Source organism: Canis lupus, chromosome 26, assembly GCF_048164855.1.
Source record: "Canis lupus baileyi chromosome 26, mCanLup2.hap1, whole genome shotgun sequence".
Taxonomy (NCBI): Eukaryota; Metazoa; Chordata; class Mammalia; order Carnivora; family Canidae; genus Canis; species Canis lupus.
The window spans coordinates 25830155-25853906 of NC_132863.1; the positions used below are offsets into that span (position 1 = coordinate 25830155).

Consider the following 23752-nt stretch of genomic DNA (forward strand, 5'->3'; position numbering starts at 1 on the left):
CTGTCTCTTGTACTAGCTGTCACTTGTTCCTGGAGACCCCCACCAGCTCCTTCCTCAACCCTTGCACTCCAGTGTTGTAAGGGCCCAAAAGGAACCAGAAATCTGGCCTTTATAATGCCCTAAAAACAGATTTCCGGGACTGTGCCTCCAGCTCTCTCAATTTCCTTCCTGTCCCCTACCCATAAATGTACACCCTTGCAAAGGCCATCCTGTTAGGAAAACAAGACCAAGGTATAAACTAGAACTACAACCCAAAGGCTAAAGATTGGCTTCCTCTTGTTCAGCCTCCTGTCTCTGAATCCCTCTCCTGCCTCAGGAGCCATACCCTCCACAACCATGCACTCAGACCTCCCTGCCCTTCCCCCAAATATGCACAGACCTCCTTGCTCTGGCAAAGAAAATAGGGATAATGGTCTTTGCTTGCCATTTCCTGGCTTCCATCCCACCTTTCCTTTCCCCTCTTTCCTAATAGGACACTGAATCCTCAGCCATGTGGTTTGAGTGGGATTGACTTCAACCCCATTCCAGGAATGAACTTTAAATGGCTCAAACTAACCAATACATTCCAAATTCCTAGCCCCAGTGATCGGTTCAGAGATGAGCATATGACCCAAATCAGGTCAATAAGAGCTAAAAAAACAAACAAACTTCAATTCTGGAAGTTTGAATTCAGCCATTTGGGGAAATAAGTCTTTACTTTTCTGCCAAGTTTGAGTGTGGAAACATCCAGACCCAGAAGCAGCTGGCAGTTTATATGTGCAAGACAAGGGGCACCTGGGTGGCTCAGTTGGTTGAGCGTCTGTCTTTGGCTCAAGTTATGATCTTGGGATTCTGGGATTGAGCCCCACATCAGGCTGCCTGCACAATGGTGAGTCGGCTTCATCCTTTCCCTCTGCCTCTGTGCTCTCTCTTAAGTAAATAAAATCTTAAAAAAAAAAAAAAAAAAAAAAAAGACAAGATATGGCAAAGCCAAGGCCAAGGCCTAACTTATTCTACAGGTAAAGATACAATGAGCCACTTTTCAATTTAAATAATTTATTATTTACATACACAGCAAGAAGGATAAGCCAGCTCCCCAGGATCTTTGTTCTACATACCAAAAAGGATGATACTGAATCAAAAGGGGCTGAGCAATTGCAGCAAAAGTTGTGGGTGCCCTGTGGTTGAGGAGCCAGCTCTAGACTTCGCTTAACAGGTTGTATATTTCTGCAGGTCCATTCTGAATAAGGTGCAGCAGAAAGTTCCATAAGCCTCTCGAACCTGGGAAACAGTAAGAAAACTTGTCTCATGGACAGCCTCCCAGGGGAGAGAGGGAAACAAGTAGAAGATGGCCTCATCTTATAAGCCTCACATCCTCTCCTGTTCTGGGAGGGTCATGAGGCAGTCTGTCAAGATAAGCTTTTCAAACCTTTGCCTGTATGGCCTACGTGAATATGCAAGGCCTCCAGGGTGCCAAGACAAAGCCGGTTCCCTACACTAGCACGTGATCACAAAGAGAGAGACTGTCAAGAATTAAACCAACTCCTAGGAAGTGTTTCGGAAAAATTAAGAAGACTGGATCTTGGTTTCATTATTTGAGATACTGGATGAAGCCTTGCCTGAAGGCAATTATTGCTAAACATTTCAACCCAATTTCCTTTCTAGTTTAATCCAGTTTGAGTTGGATCCGTAGTTACCTTGCAATCAAAAGTTCCTCTTCATTACAACAGGCTTTATACATCCCTGGCTTTAATCACCATTTATATTTTGGTGACTCTCAGATCTTTATTTCTAGCCTAGGTTTCACTTATTGATACTCAGACGTTTGTATCAAACTAGATATTGCCACTTTAAACTCCAAATATCTAAAACTGAGCTCATGATCTTCCTTTAACAACTCATTCTTCCTCCTTAATTCCTTATCTCTGTGAATGGCACCACCCATCTTTCAGTTGCTCAGCCAAAAACCTGGGAATCAGCCTTGACACCTCCTACTTCTCCATCCCTTATATACAATCTACCTTCAAGCCTTGACCTAAACATTGGTCAAATCAACCTACTCTTCTCCATCTCCTTGCCACCACCCTGGTCTAAGCCACCAGCATATCTCACCTAGAGATCTAATATACTCTCCTAATTGATCTCTTGCTGCATTTACTCTCCATTTTACAACCCACTCTTTATATCTGATGTCCACTGTTGAATGAATGAATGAATGAATGAATGAACAAATGAATATCACTAACTCTTCACTTAAAACCCTTCACTGGCACGCCACCTGGGTGGCTCAGTGGTTGAGTGTCTGCCTTTGGCTCAGGTCATGATCTCAGGGTCCTGATGCAATTGAGTCCTGCATCAAGCTCCCTGTGTGGATCCTGCTTCTTCCTCTGCCTCTTTCTCTGTGAATGAATGAATGAATAAATACATTTAAAAACTAACAAAACAAAACAAAACAAAAAACACCTTGACTGGCTTTCCTTAGGACAGCCAGTATGATCTCTTCCTCTACCTACCTCCCTTGTCTCATCCCACTTTTCTGCCCTATTTACACTTGAGAAACTAAAGGATCAATAGTCATTTCCTTGGTACATTCTACTTTGTACATCCCACTGGCTACCCCAAGTAGCACCTGTCCTCATTTGGCAAAGTCCTACTTATCTTTCAAGACCCATTCTTCAAGTTTCCATCTCTCTGAAGACTTTGGTTCCATCTAGGAGTCAGTTATTTCTCTATACTCTCAAAGCACTTAACAGCTGCCTCTAAGCTGCACTTAATAATTACTGTCTGATAATTCTGGTGTCTGAAGTTTTTGGCAGTCTTATTTGTTGTGTCTACTGAATCTTACTTATGGTGGATTGTTTGCTTGTGGATTATTAGCTAATTATTTGGAAGAACTTTATATACAGGAATTCTGTGTACCTTGCACTTGGGTGTGGGGGAGATTCAAAGAGGATTTGCATTTGTTCCTGCTAGGCATCTGAGAGATGGTTTTAGAGTAGGTCTCCTTTTATGTTAATTTCTCAGCATTGGGGATTCCCAGACTTGCAGGTGATATGAATATGAACCCCAGACTCCTCGAGGGCAGGCATGTGGTTTTAAATTCTTGGGAGATATTTTCTTTCCTCCAACCAAAGACAAGGTCAAGATGGACACATATTCTTTTTGTCTCCTTTGCTAGTAGTCAGAAGTTTGTCTTCTTCTACTCTAATCTTTCACTGTGGGGGTAGCCCTTCTAGGGTCTCAGTTCCAACCCCAAACTTTTTGTAAGCCCAAGTTTTCATCTCCCTAAAAGACTGTTAAAACCTGAACTATTGCAGGTTCAGTTGTGAATTTAAAAGGATGTTTGTTGTTTTTGTTTCTGGATTTCCATGTGTTCTATAACAGGAAGTACCAGATATTGTCAGAAAAGGAAGTCCAACTCAATACTTAGTAGACAGAATTATCACCATTTACTTGTCTATTTTCTCAGTGATTATCATGGAGGGCAGGAAATGGGTCTGACACATCTCTGAGTCAAGTCACCCAGCCCAAAATCTGGCACAGAATAAATGCTCAGAGTGTTTGTTGATACCAAACCTTCACTCAGACAGTTCCAGTGACGAGGAGCTCACTCTCTCCCAAAGCCTTTGCTTTGGAGAGGTTGTATTACTTAGGTGACCTCCTGGCTAATGAGAGACAGACTGTCTCTAGTCTGTGTTCATTCTTCCCAACACTCAGCTTGTCCACTCACATTCTGTGGAAGGGAGCTCAGGGCCTGGATGATCCCAGAGATAACTGAAACTTTAAGCTATGATCAGAAGGAAGCTCATAGGCCACTTCCATTTGTAAATCTAAAATTCTCATACACCATTGGTGGAAATCTAAACTGGCACATTTGGGGAGAACAATTTGACAGCATTTGTTGATATTTGAAATATGTATACCGATCAGTCTTATAAATCATTTCTCTGAATCTGTTCTATTCACACAAGAATAGTCATTGTAGCATTGTTTGTGGCAGCAAAAAATTGAAAATCACCAAAATGTCCATCAGTAAGCTATCGACAGGGATGCCTGGGTGGCTCAGTGGTTGAGCATCTGCCACTGGTTCAGGGCGTGATCCCGGTCCCAGCTGAGTCCCACATCAGGCTCCCTGGGGGGAGCCTGCCTCTCCCTCTGTCTATGTCTCTGCCTGTCTCTCTGTGTGTCTCATGAATAAATACATAAAATCTTTAAAAAAAAAAAAGCTATCTACAGTTAAATAAGCTACCTATAGCCATACAACAGGAAACTGTAAAACAGTATTTTTTTTAATGAGGTAGATCTATGTGTCTATGTGTATTGACATAGGTAGAACTCCATATTGCTGAGTGAAAAATGAGTGTTCAGGACAGAGTATATAATATGACATATTTACTTAGAAATGAGCAAACAAACAATTTATAAGCAGTAAAAATTGATACATCCTGGCAGCCCGGGTGGCTCAGCAGTTTAGCGCTGCCTTCAGCCCAGGGTGTGGTCTTGGAGACCTGGGATCGAGTCCCACATCAGGCTCCCTGCATGGAATGGAGCCTACTTCTCCCTCTGCCTGTGTCTCTGCCTCTCTCTGTGTGTGTCTCTCATGAATAAATAAATAAAATCTTAAAAAAAAATCAATACATCCTGGAAGCCATTTGGTAATATCAATCAACACTTAAAATACTATTGAAACTTTTAAAATAATCTCACCTTACTAATCCCCAGTAGCAGATATTCATCTTGGGGTGCCTGGGTGGCTCAGTTAGTTGGGTGTCTGACTCTTCATTTCGGCTGTGGTCATGATCTCAGAGTCATGAGATATAGCCCCAAGTCAGGCTCTGTGCTTGGCGGGGAGTCAGCTTGGGAGTCCCTCCCTTTTCCCCTCTCCCTCCACTCCTTCTTCACTGTGTGTGCCTGAGCACATGCTCTTTTCTTTCTTTCTCTCTCTCTCTCTCCTCCTCTCTCTCGTGTGTGTGCATGCACGCGCACAAAAAAAAAGGTATCCATCTTACAAATAAATATGCAAAGTAATGGATAAAAATATTACTTGCAGCATTGTTTGTAAAAATAAAATATTGAGAATGACCTTTCTTTCCACAGGGGAAAAGAGAAATATCAGGCATACATACAATGGAATACTATGCATGTATAAGAAAGAATGAGGCTGCTCTCCACAATGATAAGGAAAGGTCTACAAGATATATTGTAAAGTGAAAAAAACAAGGTGCAGAACAGTGTCCCTATTTGTGTGAAATATACATATATATGTATTGAATATATACTCAATATATTCAATGTATAATATATATTCAATGTAGTATATGTACATATGTGTGTGTATATGTATATGTTAGATTTTAACTGCATAGAATACCTCTGGAAGTTATAACAGGAAACTCGAATTAGTGGTTGCTTCTAGGGAAGAGACTTGATGGTTGTAAAAAGGGGAAGGAAGGACATCTGATTTTTACTCTATTCCCTATTGAACCTTTGGAATTTTGAACTATGGCCCTGTAATTAAGTAAGTAAAAAATATAAAGCATAATTCTAAAACTAGAAGTAAAATAAACCCAATGAAACAGAATGCTTCCTATATGTAAATATATATATGCGTGTTGTGTAGAAAAAGGAAAGGATATACTCCAAATTAGGGCAGTGATGGAAGGTCTTTTGAATTGGAGGGATGGTCAAAGGACCTTAACTTTATCTTGTTTGAATTTTATAATTTTTTAAATTATAACATTTGTTTGGATTTTATACAATATTTATATAAATTGTTGCATCATTTAAAATACATTTTAATTTTTATTTATTTATTTATATTTATATATATATTTATTTATTTATTATTTATTTTAATTTATGATAGTCACACAGAGAGAGAGAGAGAGAGAGAGGCAGAGACATAGGCAGAGGGAGAAGCAGGCTCCATGCACCAGGAGCCCCACATGGGATTCGATCCCGGATCTCCAGGATCGCGCCCCGGGCCAAAGGCAGGCACTAAACCGCTGCGCCACCCAGGGATCCCAATACATTTTAATTTTTAAAAATAGACTTCAGTTGGATAGAATACAACCACCCCAAGGCAAAAGAGTAAGGCTGCTTTCCTTCTTCTCAGAGAAGGATGCATTTCATACTTTGTCTCTACTTGCCTTTCCCTAAGGATACCTTGGCTCAGAAGGAGGTACCTGAGCTACTCCCAGCATTATTCAAAAGAGCCCCTCCTGTCACCTCTCACCCACTTGGCTCTCTGTCCCCAGAGTTCTGGGCTAAGAACCAGAGCCAGTTGGCTATAGGGTTGTATTTCCAGAGGGCCCCATCAATTTGAGGTTGAGCAGGGCCATCCCAGGAAAACCGGGACATCTGGCTCCAACCTTTTTTCTTCTCTGTTCATCTCCTTCAACGCCCTGCCCTGCCATTTCCCACCTCCCAATCTGTATTTCTCTTTTAGTCCACTCAGTGGAGAGTGCAGTGAAAAACCTATTCTGGGGTACCTGGGTGGCTCAATGGTTGAGCAACTGCCTTTGACTCAGGTCATGATCCTGGGTCCTAGGATTGAGTCCCACATCAGGCTCCCCACAGGAAATCTGCTTCTCCCTCTGCCTATGTCTCTGCCTCTCTGTTTCTCGTGAATAAATAAGATTTTAAGAAAAATCTTAGGGCAGCCCCAGTGGCGCAGTGGTTTAGCGCCGCCTGCAGCCCAGGTGTGATCCTGGAGACCCAGGATCGAGCCCCACATCAGGTTCCTTGCATGGAGCCTGCTTCTCCCTCTGCCTGTGTCTCTGCCTCTCTCTCTCTCTCTGTGTTTCTCATGAATAAATAAATACATAAATCTTAAAAAAAAGAAAAATCTTAAAAAAAAAGAAAAGAAAAATCCATTCAACCAGACATGTAGGGATTTAGTGTCCTGCTCTCTCAACTAGTTGTATTTTAGTTTCTTTTTTTTTTTTTTAAGTAGGCTCCATGCCCAGTGTGGAGCCCAATGTGAGGCTTGAACTCATGACCCTGAGTTCAAGACCTGAGGTGAGATCAAGAGTTGGACACCTGGGATCCCTGGGTGGCGCAGCGGTTTGGCGCCTGCCTTTGGCCCGGGGCGTGATCCTGGAGACCCAGGATCGAATCCCACGTCGGGCTCCCGGTGCAGGGAGCCTGCTTCTCCCTCTGCCTATGTCTCTGCCTCTCTCTCTCTCTCTGTGTGACTATCATAAATAAATAAAAATTAAAAAAAAAAAAAAAAGAGTTGGACACCTAACTGACTGAGCCACCCAGGTGCCCCAACTAGTTGTATTGTATGAGGCATCTAAAGATGGCAATATTGTGAGGGAAGAAGCAATAATGGTAGAATTTCTGGTACCAGTGAGGAAGGGATCCTGAGGCAAAAGGGCTTCACTATCACTCTTGAGTCATGTTGATTGTCAATGCCATATCATACTTCAGAACCAGATGAGCGTGGGGTACCTGAGTGGCTCAGTCGGTTGGTGGGCTCTTGATTTCTGCTAAGGTCACGATCTCAGAGTCCTGGGACTGGGCCCATGTCAGGCTTGCATCCAGCTCAGCACTGGTGGAGAGTCTGCTTGAGATTCTCTGTCTCCCTTTCTCTCCGCCTCTCTCCCAACCTCTCTCTCTAAAAAACATAAAATAAATAAAAATAAGGGCACCTGGGTGGCTCAGTTGGTTAAGCATCCAACTTTTGATTTCAGTTCAGATCGTGATCTCAGAGTCCTGGGATTGAGCCCTGCATGGGGCTCCCTGCTCAGAAGAGAATCTGCTTCTCCTTCCCCCTCTGACCCTCCTCCTTGCTTATGCTCTCTCTCTCTCTCAAATAAATAAAATCTTTTTTTTTTTTAGAAATTTATTTATTTATTTATTTATTTATTTATTTATTTATTTATTTATGATAGTCACACAGAGAGAGAGAGAGAGGCAGAGACATAGGCAGAGGGAGAAGCAGGCTCCATGCACCGGGAGCCCGACGTGGGATTCGATCCCGGGTCTCCAGGATCACGCCCCGGGCCAAAGGCAGGCGCCAAACCGCTGCGCCACCCAGGGATCCCTCAAATAAATAAAATCTTAAAAAAAAAATACAGACCTTCCTTTAAAAAAAGAAATATTACATGAAAAACCTTTCAAATACCTCCTAGAACATAAAAAGCAATCAATAAACATTAGCCATGATTGTTAATATTTATACAAATAATTTTTCTTTCTTGAACACAGAATGGAAAAGCTGTGAAGGCCCTTGCAGAAGAAAAATTAATCTGTTGAGCCAATAAATCACCCAGATATAGAGGAAAGAGGTATTAGTCACTAGTCTTTCCTTTAAAAAAAAAAAAAGATTTTATTTATTTATTTGAGAGGGAGAGAGTGAGTGAGCAAGCATGAATGGGAGAGAGGGGCAGCAGAAGAGGGAGAAGCAGACTCCTGACTGAGCAGAGAGCCCAACAAGGGACTCGATCCCGGGACCCTGAGATCATGACCCAAGCTGAAGGCAGACACTTACCCAACTGAGTCACCCAGGCGCCCCTAGTCACTAGCTTTTTAAAGTCCAATCCAAATCAGGAATGATTGTCATGAAACAGAGGAAGTTCTTGAACACAAGTCTAAAGAAAATGGTGTTCTGACCAAAATGTGTGACAACATCACTTCAGAGATGGAAAACATCTGGCTTAAGGGTTATGAACTGCTAAACTTGTCCTTCTCGAATGAATTGGTCAATGTTGATTTTGTGTCAGTGGTCACATTTGTATTTTTTTTTAAGAGTTTATTTATTCATGAGAGATACAGAAAGAGAGGTAGAGACGTAGGCAAGAGGGAGAAACAGGCTCTTTGAGGGGACCCCAATGTGGGATTGATCCCCGGATCCTGGGATCACACCTTGAGCCAAAGGCAGACACACTCAACCACTGAGCCACCCAGGTGCCCCACATTTGTATTTTCTTAAATTGAGTAAGTCTATTTTAATGTTTCTTTCTTTTTTTTTTAATGTTTCTTTTTTTTTTTTTTTTTAAGATTTTTATTTATTTATTCATGACAGAGAGGCAGAGGCAGAGACACAGGCAGAGGGAGAAGCAGGCTCCATGCAGGATCACACCCTGGGCCGAAGGCGGCGCGCCAAACCGCTGGGCCACTGGGGCTGCCTCCCCCGCCCCCCTTTTTTTCTTTTTAAAACAACTTTGTTGGGCAGCCCCCGGTGTTATCCCTTGTTATTTATTTTATTTTAAATAAAATCTTAAAAAAAAGATTTATTAAAAAAAATAAAACAACTTTGTTGAGGTGTACTGAATTTTGACACCATGGAACCACTCCCACAGTCAAAATATAGAGCTCTTCTGCCACTCCAGAAAGTTCCTTTGCTCCCCTTTGTATCAGTTCTTCCACCCATCCATAGGCAGCTACTGATCTGCTTCTGTCAGTATACATACTACTTTTGCCTGTTCTAGAAGTTCACACTAATGGACTTACATGATGTGTACTCTTTGGCATGTGGTTTCTTCTGTTCAGTATCATATTTTGAAGCTCATCCATATTTTTTGCAGGTTTTATGGCTTTTCCTTTTTATTGCCAAGTAGTAGTCCATTGTTCGAATATACTGCAATTGTTACCTTTATATACTGTTTTTTTTAAATTTTTTAAAATTTATTTATGATAGTCACATAGTCACAGAGAGAGAGAGAGAGAGAGGCAGAGACACAGGCAGAGGGAGAAGCAGGCTCCATGCACTGGGAGCCTGATGTGGGACTCGATCCTGGGTCTCCGGGATCGCGCCCTGGGCCAAAGGCAGGCGCCAAACCGCTGCGCCACCCAGGGATCCCTATACTAGGTTTTGAAAGAATAAAGGTTGACGGAGTTTGAACTCTTGAAGAAGAGGGTGAAGAGGTAATAACTGGAAGTAGAAGCCTCAAACTTCTGTTCTGTCCCTTTTACTTGCTCATTTGATTGTCCTGGGCTAGCACTTCTCCCTCATCCCTGCTTGTTTCTTCATCTGTAACTTACTGCACTAGATGATCTCTAAATAACTATTCCATGCAATTACATTAAAGGTGGAAGGGTTTCTTCTACAAGATGGCACTTTTTTTTTTTTAAGATTTTATTTATTAATTCATTCATGAGAGACAGAGAGAGGCAGAGACACAGGCAGAGGGAGAAGCAGGCTCCATTCAGGGAGCCTGACATGGGACTTGATCCCCAAACTGGGATCACGCCCTGGGCCCGAAGGCAGGCACTCAACCGCTGAGCCACCCAGGGATCCCTAGATGGCACATTTTTTTTAAGGCTCACAAGTAAGGTCCTGCCCTATGACAGAGACCCAGACAACTCCTTTGGCAGAAACAGAGAACAAAATCCACAGAAAACCAGATAAGCAGATGGAAAATAAGCAGGGAGACCCCAGGCAAGTCCAGGAATTGATTAATAAATATTTCCAGTCTAATCAGAGTCTCTATTCCTGGCTTTTCTGCCCAAAGCTCCTTGTGGCAGACTCTTGGCTGGAAACAAGGGAATCAGGCCAAGAAGATTTTATGGAGTAGAAGGGGTTTTGAGGACTTCAGAGAGCAGGTTATGGTGAAGGGCTGAGGCTTCTACTCTCGGCCCAGAAGGTAGGGTGGGTAGAACCAAGGGAAAGGGTGGTGGGAAGAGCTTGATCCAGAGAATGAATAAGTATCTTTCAAAGACACCATTGAGCTCAAATATCTATATAACCCAAGTAAATCCCAGGGCCCTACATGGTCCTTATAGGCTTAGCCTCCAATGTCACATTCAAGAACTGCAGTATAAAGGACAAACGGTTGAAAACAAAGTAAATGTTCAGCTATAGAGTACTGAATGGACAACTTCAATCTACCCTTACTTTGATAGAATGTAATACTACGTAGTTTAATATTAACAAACAAGAAGCATCTCTGTAAGTACTATTAGGGACTGATCTCCATGTTATATCAAGTTTTTAAAACACATTTCAGAACAGTATGCACAGTACGCTATCATTTGTGCTCAAAATGGGGAGGTCATATATACATATACATACGTGCATACATATACATATGTGTGTGCAAAGAATATTACTGACAGTTCACACAAGAAGCTCATAATAGCAGTTACCCCTGGGGGAGCAGAAGTTGATCGAAGGGTGCTGGGGGCCGAAATGGGAAGGAAACCTATATCTTTTTATTCTCTGGGATTTTGAATTGTATGCATTCTAACCGTTTCAGAAATTAATTAAAATGTATTAAGTCCAAGGACAATCATCTAACTCCCAAAAGTAATTTAAAAATGACTCTAACATTTACTTATTCTTTTTTTAAAAATTTATTTATTTATTTATTTATTTATTTATTTATTTATTTATTTCTTACTTAGAATTCTTGAAAGACATCAAGGGGTCTCTAATCTATGTGAACATCTTTAGAATTTCCTGTGTTCTTACTAATCCTCTTATGCCACACTGCTGCCTCTCACTCACTCACCAAACTTGTCACTTCCATCCAAAACTGTCCCCCATAGGCCCTTACCCACACCCTTGCTTTTCTTTTTTCCTTCCTGCCTTTCCATCCAGTCTCTGTCATCCTTGTTATCCCAGTTTTGTATCTCAAAAGAGAGCAGTCAGACAAGATAAAACTCTCCTTAAAAAGCCATGGGCAGAAAACAGGTGAGCAGGCAAAGGAATTCCCCATTAATACCCTCACTGTACAAACAGAGGTCCACAGAGGGACAGAGTTACCCAAAGTCAGAAGCAGAGTCAAGACAAGGGTGTAGGCTCCTAATTTGAAACCATATTCTGGGCCATTCAACCCATTTGCCCCAAGGCAAGCTTCTACTCATCCTTCAAAGCCTACCTCAGATGTCCTCTCTTCCTGGCAGCCTTCCTTGAATCTCTCTCTCTCTTTCTCTCTCTTTTTTATTCCCCTAGCATCTTGTCCTACCCACTGCCATAGCCCTTATCTCCCTGTATTATAATTTTTTTTAAAGATTTTATTTATTTATTCATAGGCACAGAGAGAGAGGGGCGGAGACACAGACAGAGGGAAAAGCAGGCTCCATGCAGGGAGCCCGATGTGGGACTCGATCCCGGGTCTCCAGGATCACACCCCAGGCTGCAGGCGGCGCGAAACTGCTGCGCCACCGAGGCTGCCCTATAATTTTTTTTTTTTTAAGACTCCATCTATTCATTCATGAGAGACACAGAGAGAGAGGCAGAGACACAGGCAGAGGGAGAAGCAGGCTCCATGCAGGGAGCCCGACGCAGGACTCGATCCCAGGCCTCCAGGATCACCCCCGGGGCTGCAGGCGGTGCTAAACCGCTGCACCACTGGGGCTGCCCTCTCCCTGTATTATAATGTTTCTGATTATGTTTCTGTTTACACTGAAGAAGATTCTCAAGTATAGAAAAGATGTCTGTCTCCCAGAGAGTAGCTAGGTATTCCTGAGTGTGGTGAATTAGTTGAAACTGTGTAATGCTCTAAGAGACAGACAATGTGTTTTGAGAGCTCTGAGCTAGGATAGGTTACTTCTTCCCAAAGAGATCTTGGAAAGCTTCATGGAAGAAGTGCTGATATATATATATATATATACACCCTGATATATATATATATAGAGTTGCATCCTATATAATCAAGTTACTCAATTTCAACTCTATGATTTTGGCAAAACAAAAATATTGAAAAAAACGATTTCTTCCCATTTATAGCACTATTACAAGCTTCACAAAAATGCTTAAACTAAGATAAAATGTACTAGATAGAGTAAGATTAGTAACTCAAGCTGCCTCTTAATTTTCATGCAAAAAACTTTACAGCGCATGTGTAGAAGTCTTCTATTAGTTGTGTTACAAACTTCCATAAATGTAGGAGCCCGAGACAACACCCATTTATTAACTACAGTTCTATATGTCATAAGTCCAGGCACAATTTATCTGGGTTCTCTGCTCAGGGACCTACAAGGGAAAATCAAGGTGTTGACCTGCTGTGTCCTCATCTGAAAACTGAAACAGGCAAACCTTGGCTTCTTGACTCCCTCAAGTTGTTGGAAGAATTCCTCTTCTTGCAGCCCATATTAATGAGATCCTTATTTTCTTGCTCTCTGTTATCTGGGAGCCATTCTCAGCTTCTAGAGGCCCCTCCTGGGTCCTTGTCATGTGGCCATCTCCACAACATGGCGGTTTGCTCCTATGTTGATGGTAGTGTTTGTTACTCAAGAAAATGTTTTCATGTTAGGTAAGAAAAATGCTGTACATTTTCCCCACAGAGGCTTTATAATTTTTATGCTATTTACTATTGTGTGTACACAGAGGTACATGCAATATTTCTAGACAGAATTGAATACACAGAAACACTATCTTGGGTCTCAGGAGTCTGAGTCTCAATTTCCTCATCTGGAAAATGAGGATAGCAACAATGTCCATCTTGGAAAGTTATAGGCACACAGTAAATGGTCAATAAATATAAGCTGCTAACTACATTAATCCTGGAGATTAGAGAGAGTCTAGACACAGGAAGATTAGGTAGGGGTGGGGGAGGGCTCCCTAGGCCAAGGAAACTGCAAGAGCAAATCCTGCAAGCAAGAAAGCTGGTGGTGGTTTGGAGTGTGGTCATTTGCAGAGGGTGTAAGAGTGTGTGTGTGTTGACAGAGAAGGCTAAATGAGTGGGTGAGGGCAGCTGCACTCACCCGTTCAGTCAGTACTTACTGAATGTTTACTGTGTACCAGGTACTGTGAGAGCATGCCTCAGCCTAGACATGGGAGGGAGCCAAGGAGGAATTGTGAGCAGGCAAGGGCAGTGGCCTGAGCTGCTGGGAGCCCATCTGCTCCTAGAAGAGTGGCTGCCTCAGCAGGAGAGAACCCCACTGTCTCCTTTCTCCTTCCCAGCCTCAAAGCTGGAGGGATGCAACCATTTCCCTTCAAAAGTTCTAAATGTGGGAATTCATGCAGGGCATTTGCACCAGAGCAGCTCACTTGGGTACTTGTCCACACTTGAACCCCTAAGTCACCACCCCATCCTCACACCTCGGTTAAGTAGACAAAAACTAAGCTGGATATTTCACTTCCTGTCACCTGACTCCTCTTCCTGAAATGGATTCTGTCCTGACTATCCCCTCCTCCAGGGAGGACAAACAAACACAACTGGCTGCTTGAAGGTTGGAACTGGAGGTAATATTTAGGAAGTGCAGGGCCAGCCACTTTGCAGATGGGGAAACTGACTTGCCCAGGGCACCAGGCAGTGAGCCCAGGAAAGGACCAGAACTGAAACTTGGATTTACTGACAATCTGGCCAAGGTCTTTTTCATGGTATTCTCTCTCTCTCTCTGTCTCTCTCTCTTACACACACACACACACACACACACACACACCACCCTCAGTTTAACCACCTCTGAGTTGAACAACAACCCTTTTTGAATAAAAATTCTGGGGATATGGCCCCTGATTAAGGTATAGGTCAATTTGTTATGGGGAGAATTGGGGAATTATATCTGCCCTAACTGGGTTTACCAATTAAATTTTTCCCCATTTATCTGTTTCTTCACCAGTAAAATGGAAAGAATAATATTATCTACATGAGTAGGTTGTTGTGAGGGTTAAGTTAATTAAAACACAGGTAAGGACTTAGAATAGTACCTGGCACACAGAAATCCCAATAGTATCATAATTAATATTTTCATTTAACTGTAGTTCTGGGGCTAATGAAGGGCAAGGGAAAGCTCTGTTTCTAGAGTGATCAGGGCTCTGGGTTTTGACTCAGATTCCAAGCTACCCACTGGTCTTTGCCTCAGCCTTGCCCTCAACCTGAGAGGGGAAAGGCGAGGAGAGACCAAAGGTGAGGTGGTTCTCCAGCGGACACACCTTCAAGTACACGCAAGGTCTCGTGAAGGACACACCCAGGCTGACACATCTCTGCCCTTTGAACTAGGGGGCGCCAAGCCATTGGGGAGCCCCCAGGGCTTGGTGAGGGCAAACCCAGGCCCAGACAGGAATAGAAGAGTGGCCTCTTGACCTCCAATCCTGGAGCCCATAAAATTGGGCAGGTGCTTATATCTGAGCAGGAATTGGAAGGGTTTGGGCATCTGTTAACTCCATGGGTGTGAGCCCATGTGCACATGTGTGTATGTTTGTACATGGATGCCTTCATGTGTATGTGTAGATTCCATGTCTATCCAGCAATGGTACTTCCTTTTTTTTTTTTTTTTGGTACTTCCTATCTAATTAGAAATGAGACTCCAGGATTACCCCTAGCATGGTGCCCACTGCCTCTTTTTACAGCCCTCAGGCCTAGACCAGGATCCCAGCATACTAAGCTCCCCACTGCCTGCCAACCAGGAAGGGTAGATGTCTCTGCTGCTCTATAATTCTAAGTAGGTGCCTTGACTTCTTTATGCCTCCGTATGCCTCAGTTTCTCCACTATAAGATAAGGAGTTTGGATGAATTAGGATCTGAGGTGTCCTTCAGCCCTGATAGTAAATCTGCAGTGGAGAGTGATGGGTCCAGGGGTTCCAGGAGAGGACTCCACTGGGCTGAAACCCTCTACTTCCATAGGTCCTTCTGACTCCACAGAGAAATGGAAGACTGGGATCTGCCCTAACAGCCTATACATGTGGTTCAGCTAAGGTTAGGAGCAGAATCCAGGTCATTTAGGATTATCAGAGTACAAGCTAGGAGCCCCTTCTCTGGACTTGGAGGACCAAAATCCTGTGCCCAATAGAATGCTGCTTTTTTTTTTTTTTAAGTTTTTATTTATTTGTTCATGAGAGACACAGAGAGAAGCAGAGACACAGGCAGAGGGAGAAGCAGGCTCCCCTTAAGAAGCCCGATGCAGGACTCAATCCCAGATCTCGGGATCATGACCTGAGCTGAAGGCAGATGCTCAACCACTGAGCCACCCAGGTGTCCCAATAGAATGCTTCTTATACCAGGGTAGAGGGTCCAGGTGAAGACTCCTGTACCAGCCAACTGTCTTTTTTTTTTTTTTTAATTTTATTTATTTATGATAGTCACAGAGAGAGAGAGAGAGAGAGAGGCAGAGACACAGGCAGAGGGAGAAGCAGATTCCATGCACTGGGAGTCCGACGTGGGATTCGATCCTGGGTCTCCAGGATCGCACCCTGGGCCAAAGGCCTGCACTAAACCGCTGTGCCACCCAGGGATCCCCTACCAGCCAACTGTCTTGAGCTGTAATTGCTAAGCTTTTGTTTAGAGTCTACTCTGTCAGTCCCAGCATAGGCTGGGTGGGGATAGTATATGGACAGAGATTACGTACTCCCTTTGGATGCCAATCATCTATTTGGGAAGATACACTACACACACACACACACAGTCATCACCACTGCTTATTTATTGAACAAATAAATCAGTGTCTATCAAGGTAGCTCTGGACATAAGGGTGGAGAAGGCTGTCTAGAGGAAGAAAGGGTGAGTAGAGTCCCAAAGACAGAAAATATATAAATTCAGAAAGATCTGAAGAGGGCATCCTGGGCTCTGGGGGCTTTGGGAGAGTGTTGAAGAAACAGGAATTTGACATTAGCACACGCTGCAGGTAGAAGTGGGGAGGAAGCTGGAGAGAGCTGGAGCTGGTTTAGGAAAGTTCACAAATGCTGTGTTGAGTGTGATACTTCGGGAGCCACAGCAGTTTTTAGAACAGGGAAACGGTGTGATGGGAGAGGCGTGTTAGGGCTTATTTTGTTTAAGTCAGTAACGAGGTCAAGAGAGGATATAAGGTTAGCAGGAAGTGGTTGTAAAGAGCAGAGGCTTAGGGTTGCACAGAATGACACTTTGGGGACATCACTCCAAAGGTCAAAACCCTGCTCTCTCTCCTCCCCCCTCAGAAACCTCTGGGTATTATTTCCTGGCTCCTTCTAGGAGTCCCTGTGGAGTTTCAGACTAGGCTGGGACAGGATTTTATCACTAGAACATGAAGCTCCCGCCTAGCTTACTCCCTGCCTCCTTTTGGGCCTGATGGGCAGCTCTCAGACCCACCCCTGCTAGTCTTACTCTACTGAGAGAGAACGTAGAACCTCTGGCCCTGGAGATTCAGAGGATGCACATTTGTGGTCTCTCTTCAAGAATTTCCCAGGGCATTGGGAAAGTTGGAGGTCTAGAATCTGGGATTGGCAGAAGCCTGAGGGTTGAGTTTTGGAAAGACTCTCTAGAAGCTCAGATATGTTAAATTTAATGGAAAAGGAAATTGGAGCCCACAGAGGTAACATGACCTGTTTGAAGCCACACGCAAGTTTGGGGCAGTCAGGACTGGGCCCCAGATTTCCCTGAGGAGGCTGAGGCACTCTGGGGTTTAGACAATCTGATGTATGCAGAGAGTGAAGAGGGTTGGGGCCAGAACTATGGATTCAGATCCTGATTCTGGTATTTATTATAGCTTTGCAACCTGTAGGAAGTCAGTTAGGCTCTCTGAGTCTGTGTCCGCAACTGCAAAACGAGGATAATACTCATTTCTGGGGTTGTTGTGAAGATCAAAACATATAAAGTGCTATAGCACAGTGCCTGGCACTCAGTATTTAGTGAATGTCAGCTAGTGGTCTGGTGGAAGCAATAGCACATACTCAATGTTTGTTGAATGAATTATTGAAAATAAAGGGCAGCCCGGGTGGCTCAGCGGTTTAGCACCGCCTTCAGCCTAGGGTGTGATCCTGGAGTCCCGAGATTGAGTCCCACATCGGGCTCCCTGCATGGAGCCTGCTTCTCCCTCTTACATGTCTCTGCCTCTCTCTCCCTCTCTCTGTGTCTCTCATGAATAAATAAAATCTTTTTTTTTTTTTAAAGAAAGTAAATCCACATACTGACAGAGATTTGTGAGCCTAAATTTCCTTGTCCTGTCACTTTTCTGTCCAGTCGTGGTTAAATAAAGTGTAAACGCTCCAGTACAGAGCCGTCTCTAGATGAACTATTCAATCCAGGGCAATGTCTCTCCGAGTCCCACTCTGCAAAATCTCCCGTCAGCCTAGCCAATTCCTCTGCATCCCTGGGTGCTCCCCCGGAACCAGGGAAAGGGGACGTCCCCACCTCTCAAGCCTGCCCAGCTGAGGAAAAATAGAGTAGAAAAGCAGATAACGTGTAGGGTGAGGAGATGAGACAGAAGAGGAGGGAGAGCAGGGAGAAGGTTGGTGGGGAGAATGGAGGTGCACGGACGTGATGGTGGAGCTGACAAAAGGGTAGATGGGGGGCAAGGATAGAGGAGGATGCCACCGAAAGGATACGGGGGACAGTGGGAGGGCGCTGGGATGGCTGGAGAGAATGCCGGAAGATGGGGATCCTCCTCGTGAAGAGGTCTGTGGGTAGTCCTGCAGCAAGGAGTCGAAGGTCCCAGTAGTGGCCTCCCCGGGAGGGCCCCCCGAGGCTCTGAGTCGGGCTCCGGGGCAGGAGCCACTAGCCAGCGAATCCTGGAGGGGGAGGGAGCGGGGGTGTCCGCAGCCTGGGATTGGCCACTGCTCCGCTCGCCGGTGACGCGAGGCGGGCGGGCCCCTTTGTGACGTCACAATCAGCTGTTTGAACGTTCTAATTTGTGCGGCGAGCTCTGCAGCGGCCGCACAGCCTCAAAGCCCCGCGGGCGAGCGCAGCAACCGCGAGCTTCCGAGCCGGAGCCCCGCCGCCTCCCCGTCTCCCCGTCCAGCCCCCGCGATGCAGCCCTGCCTGTGATCAGCGCCGACGCCAGGACGCCCCGCCGCACAACTACCTCAGAGCCCCTCCGCCCGCCGCGCCGCCCCCCTCCCCCCCAGGTGAGTCCCGGCCGGCCTCGGCCCAGGGGGTCCCGCGTCCCGAGACACGCCCCGCGGTCTCCCGGGTCTTTGTTTCCGCCGGCGGCCGCCGGGCTGCACTCCCATCTCCCGATTGGCTGCCGCACGCCGGTACACCGTGACGTCTCTCTATTTGCATATGACATTGAGACGTCACCAAGGCCGGCACCGCCCCCCGGCTCGGGTCGCCTGTCCTCCCTTGACCCAGTAGGCGCTGGGTCGGGGCTGTGCCCACGGGTGAGGGACGCTGAAAGGCAGCAGGACCGGAGGGGCCTCGGCAATTTCCTAGGCTAACCCAGGTGTTGGGGTCAGGCCTCTGATCCCATACTTTCTCCTTGGGTTCGGGCGGCGCTGGAGGGTCCTCAGAGTTCAGGGGCAGCCCAGAGCTCCAGTTCTAGGTCGTCGGGGGCGGCGCCAGATGGTGGAATACCGTCTCTCCAGCTCCAAACTCTGCATCCCCGGGGACTACCACAACATCTTCCTAATCGCTGTTGTGTGCTGTGCCTTAGCTGATGTCACTCCCTGCCCCCAAACAAGGGGTCTCAGACTCCATTTCACGGAAGGAAAACTGAGGCCCAGAGAGGGGAAGTTGCTTACTTGAGGTCGTGAAGACAATTAGAGGCAAGCCTACTTAGTGAATGACAGATGCATTAGCCATGGCACATGCCTAGTAGGAACTCAAAACAAGTATTGAGTTACACATCCTCCTAACACTGGGTACTCTACCTTAGGCTCAGCCCCATCCAAATTCGATGGGGCTGTTAGGTCCCTTTATTCCTGGATCGTTTTCCTGGAGGTCTCTGGAGACTGATCTCCTTTTGTGGCCCTGACCCTCACTGTGTACCCTGGAGTCCCAGACCCAATAAAATCGCTGCCTCCCAGCTGTTTTGACCACAGAAGGGTGAGTCATTAGCTGCATCAGGGTGTCTCCAGGACTGATGTTGGGGTGGGTGGAGTGTGAGAATTCCCTCTGTTTGGCCTTTTATTACCTCCCCAACTCCCAGTATTGTCAGCTAAGAAGGACATGACCTGACATAGAACTGGTGATTACAGAGAGAGGGGCAGGACAAAGGAGTAGGAGAAGGAGAGCTGGCTTTCCAAGTGGATGGGCCCAAAGACTGGGCCAGGAGCCCCATCCCAGCCTGGGCTTTGCTAAAGGATGGGGTGGGGTAGACATGGCGCGGAGCTCAAGTGCTATTCTGGGCACAGCTGCTGTAGTTATTAAAGGGAATGGTTCTCCCTGGAGCAGGGCTGGGAATGTGAGAACCAGGAAGCTGGCAAAGATGGGAAAGAAAATCCGGGAGGCTCCCCCAGTGGTCATCAGAGGGGGCGGGCACTGGCTGGCTGGTGCTGCTGTCACTCTTGGGTCTGTCACTTAATTGCTGTGACTTCAGGCAGGGAGCTTCCCCTCATTGAGCCGTCTTTACCTTAATCTGTGTATAATTTGAGGAGACCCAGAGCAGGTTCTGCTATACAGTGGGCGTTGTTGTAACTGCATGATGAATCTTGATGTCAGGAACTCCAAATTTTCTTTTACAGCTGGGCAGAGTGGTTCTGAGGTGAGGAGTGACTTGATAAGTTCTGACTCCTCTCTGACTTCGCTATTTCCTCTGCATCATTATCTTTTTGGGTCTTGTTTGCTGAGGCTTTCCTGATTGTGTATATACTCTGGATGGAATTTAGTGACCTGGGGCTAGACGTACCTGGCCACCATCTAGCTGTGTGTCTTTGGATAGACTTATTTCCTATGATTCTCAGGTTGTAAAATGGGCCAGGTGAATATGATGAGCCTGCACCAGCTCTGAACTTCCCTTTCATCTCCTCACTGAACTAGTCAGTCTTTGCAAGGAGGGTGTGACTCATCAAGGCTCCAATCTTCCCTTCCTTCAGGAGGGGCCAAACTTTCTGGATTTTTGGTAACTGAGTCACTAACTCTTTGTGGTTAAGAGATGGGTTGAGATATGTGACTTCTGCTGGGCAGACACTAGTTGGGGGTGCCTTGGCTTTTATAATCTCTGTAGATCTCCCACCGGAAAAGCCAGAACCTAGGAACACTTCCTTCTGGAGCCTGGCCACTGTGGGTCTGCAAATGTGGAAATACTCTCAGTTTATAGAGGTTGGATGATTCTGGGGGCAAGTGTGAAAACATACCCAGGGAACGGTCGAGGTAGCAACAAGCATAGAAATACTTCAGGTGGGTTAGCAATAAGTGTAGAATGCCTTCACGGAATGGAAAAGTGGACATGCCCCCAGGGAGTTTTACAGGAAGTGTGGAAACATCCCTACAGGAAAGTGACGAGTGTCTCAGTAGCAAAATGGTCAACCATCTTCAGGGGACAGATGTGGAGGCTCAAGCTTTGGGACATCCAGGGGACACTTAGCCAGGCCTAGTCCTAAGGTAGGCTTAAGTGGGGAGAAGGGCAGATCTATAGCTACCTCCTTGGTGTCTCCATTCCTGGAGCAAGGAGTCTCCTCCCTCATTTTCATCCAGGGAAGGGCTGATTGAGGGGTTGGGTCCTGGTTCAACCCTCAGTGCTCATCCTTAAGGGCTGCTGGGGGCTGACAGGCCCTCCCTTCATCATCACCTCCCACTGACCTGCTGCCTCTCTGGGGCCAGGAACCTGATCTTCCTCCTAGCCATGAATGCTGCCCTTGAGCAGGAGTTTAGGTATAGAGGGTCAGAGGGGGGAGGGCCCAGGGGAATAGGATCTTAGAACCTTGTCTGACAGGCACAAATGAGAGCTGTGCAATCACATGGTAGTGGTTCTGTGGGATTTCTGCCAGCCAACACTATTCAAGCCTCAGAGGCTCCAGTAGTTCTAAATCTTTGGGGTCAAGGAGTGATGTTAGAAATCATGATGAAAACTTCTTCCCAGAAAAATGCCTTGGCCATCAAGTTAAAAATGCCTAATCTAATGTCTAATCCAGCAAAGGCAATGGAGTATGTAATTATGGTGCTGCCTCTGGAATTTGACTGCATGGGTTTGAATCCAACCTCTGTGTCTTATTAGCTGGAGACTTTGTACAAGTTACCTTACCTCTCTGAGCCTCAGTTTCTTTATCTGTAAAAGGATAATAATTAGACCCTTTTCCTAGAGTTGTGAGAAGTACCTGTTAATGTGATGTAAAGTGCTGAGTACAGTACCTAGCACATGAATGTTAGCTATATTATGATGATGATCATAAGTAATCAATACTGGACTGTTTCTTCCTTGCTTGGAGAACTCCAAGGTCCAGCTTGGAGACCTTTTCTGATAGAATCTGGTCATATGTATCACCCCTCCCATATCCCTAAGAGCATGCAATAATAATAATAATAATAATAATAATAATAATAATAATAATAATAAAAAAAAATAGTTGATTAGTTTATTGAATGCTCACTCTGTGGCCTAATATGGCTCTAAGCACTTTGTGTTTGGCTCATTTAATTCTTATTAGAGCCCAGAGAAGGATACTATGGTTAGCTCATGTAACTCTTATAAGGGCCCAGAAGGAGGTGTTTTATCATTGGCATTGGACAGAAGGGAAAACTAAAGCACACAGAAGTTAAGTAACTTCTAAGGTCACACAGAAAATAGAAAAACCTGAAAGCAGACGGACTTACCAGCACGTGCACACTCCCCCGCTGTACTCACACGACGCTCTGGGGGCTGGGGGTGGGTCCCCAGCCATGAGTCGAGGTGGTCTTAGACGAAAGTCTGGCGGCTCTGACGCCCTCTCTGCACCTCCCAGGTTTCTACACTGCCGTAGGGCGCCCCCCTGAGGCCGCCTCGCTTCCCCGCCATGTTCCAGCGCCTCACCAGCCTCTTCTTCAGTGCTCCCCCGCCCCCCGAGGACCCCGAATGCCCCCGAGCCTTCGTGTCCCAGGAGGATGAAGTGGACGGCTGGCTCATCATTGACCTGCCGGGTGAGGCCTGGGTCGGGGCCAGGGCTCTGATTCCCGGGCCGGTGAAAGGGCAGACGGACGAGCAGCGGAGGGGAAGGGGAGTCCCCGGCCTACTAAGGTAGCGACGCCGAAGGCGGGGTAACAGGGCCCCGTCCCCTGCAAAGCCCAGGCCGCCTCCTGGCAGCGCAGCGCTGGGGCCCACACCTCACGTGTCCGAGGGCAGCCGGTCGAGACTCCCGGCCCGTGGGTGCCCCGTGGGCGCGGCGGGCGGGACTGCGGGTCTGACTAACGATGCCCTCTCTCTCCCCGCCCCCCTGTGTCCGGTGTGTGTGTGACCCTCCCCGCTGCGCCCCCGCTCCGCATGGCTCCCCCTCCCGCGCCCCGTAGACAGCTACGCGGCCCCACCCAGCCCCGAGGCCGCCCCCGCCCCCGCAGGCCGCCCCCCGCCCGCGCCCTCCTTGATGGACGAGAGCTGGTTTGTTACCCCTCCCGCCTGTTTTACTGCAGAGGGGCCCGGAACCGGGCCCGCCCGCCTCCAGAGCAGCCCCCTGGAGGATCTCCTCATCGAGCACCCCAGCATGTCCGTTTACGTCACCGGCAGCACCATAGTGCTGGAGCCTGGGCCCCCTTCCCCGCACCCCGACGCTGCCCTGCCTGACGCCGACCTTAGCGAAGGGTGAGCGGGCCGGGGACGTGGCCTGGAGACCTGGAGGGGCGTGTTTGGGAGGTCCGGGACCGGGGCCTGGGGAGCGAGCTCGCCCGGGAGCCAGCCCGCCCGGCGCCGCAGGGGCGGGGCCTCGGGGGCGTGGCTTCGCGGCCGGAGGCGGGGACGAGGCTAGGAGCGGGGCTGCGGGCGAGGGGGCGGAGCTCTAGCAGAGAGGGGGGGCCCCGGGGCGGGGCCCGGGGGGCGGGGCCCCGAGGCTTGGGGCGGGGCTGGTGGAGGGGTTGGGGCCGCTGCGCCGAAGGGCTGGGGGCTTCCTGAGCCTGGCACCGCAGGTAGGCGCCCGAACGGCGGGAGCCCCGCCTTCCCCGCAGTCCGGCTTACTTGGTGCAGGGGTCGGCGCTGAGGAGGCGTCTCCAGGCTGGCTCGGAACAAGGGCACTGGGCACCCCGCTGGCAGGAGAGACCGCGCTGCGCCGGGTCGGGCCCTGACCCAG

The 23752-nt window shown here is 46.9% G+C and overlaps 1 protein-coding gene and 2 long non-coding RNA genes across 12 annotated transcripts in view; 1 reads left to right on the top strand and 2 right to left on the bottom strand.

The window, feature by feature from the left end:
* Positions 1-23752, top strand: part of TP53INP2 (tumor protein p53 inducible nuclear protein 2) — a 32991-nt gene that overhangs the window by 5869 nt on the left and 3370 nt on the right. The window contains exons 1-4 of one of the 8 annotated variants that reach the window (XM_072800699.1): positions 18885-19607; positions 20995-21104; positions 22442-22616; positions 22983-23271. In XM_072800699.1, coding sequence (XP_072656800.1) covers positions 22493-22616; positions 22983-23271 — 413 coding nt within the window. In that variant the 5' untranslated portion in view covers positions 18885-19607; positions 20995-21104; positions 22442-22492. Of the gene's footprint in view, positions 1-18226; positions 18689-18853; positions 19608-20994; positions 21105-22441; positions 22617-22982; positions 23272-23752 lie in introns of those variants that run through there. The other 7 variants (XM_072800704.1, XM_072800703.1, XM_072800700.1 and 4 more) reach the window with 7 other exon arrangements.
* On the bottom strand, positions 1053-23390 carry LOC140618368 (uncharacterized). 3 transcript variants are annotated; one of them, XR_012018523.1, is made up of 3 exons: positions 23261-23390; positions 7435-7600; positions 1053-1260 (listed from the first exon to the last, which is right to left on the bottom strand). It is a non-coding gene; the product is annotated as an uncharacterized lncRNA (long non-coding RNA). The 3 variants fall into 3 exon arrangements; XR_012018522.1 differs by lacking the exon at positions 23261-23390 and adding an exon at positions 22314-22920; XR_012018524.1 differs by lacking the exon at positions 23261-23390 and adding an exon at positions 9439-12475.
* On the bottom strand, positions 16279-18595 carry LOC140618366 (uncharacterized). Its single transcript, XR_012018520.1, has 2 exons — positions 18170-18595; positions 16279-16522 (listed from the first exon to the last, which is right to left on the bottom strand). It is a non-coding gene; the product is annotated as an uncharacterized lncRNA (long non-coding RNA).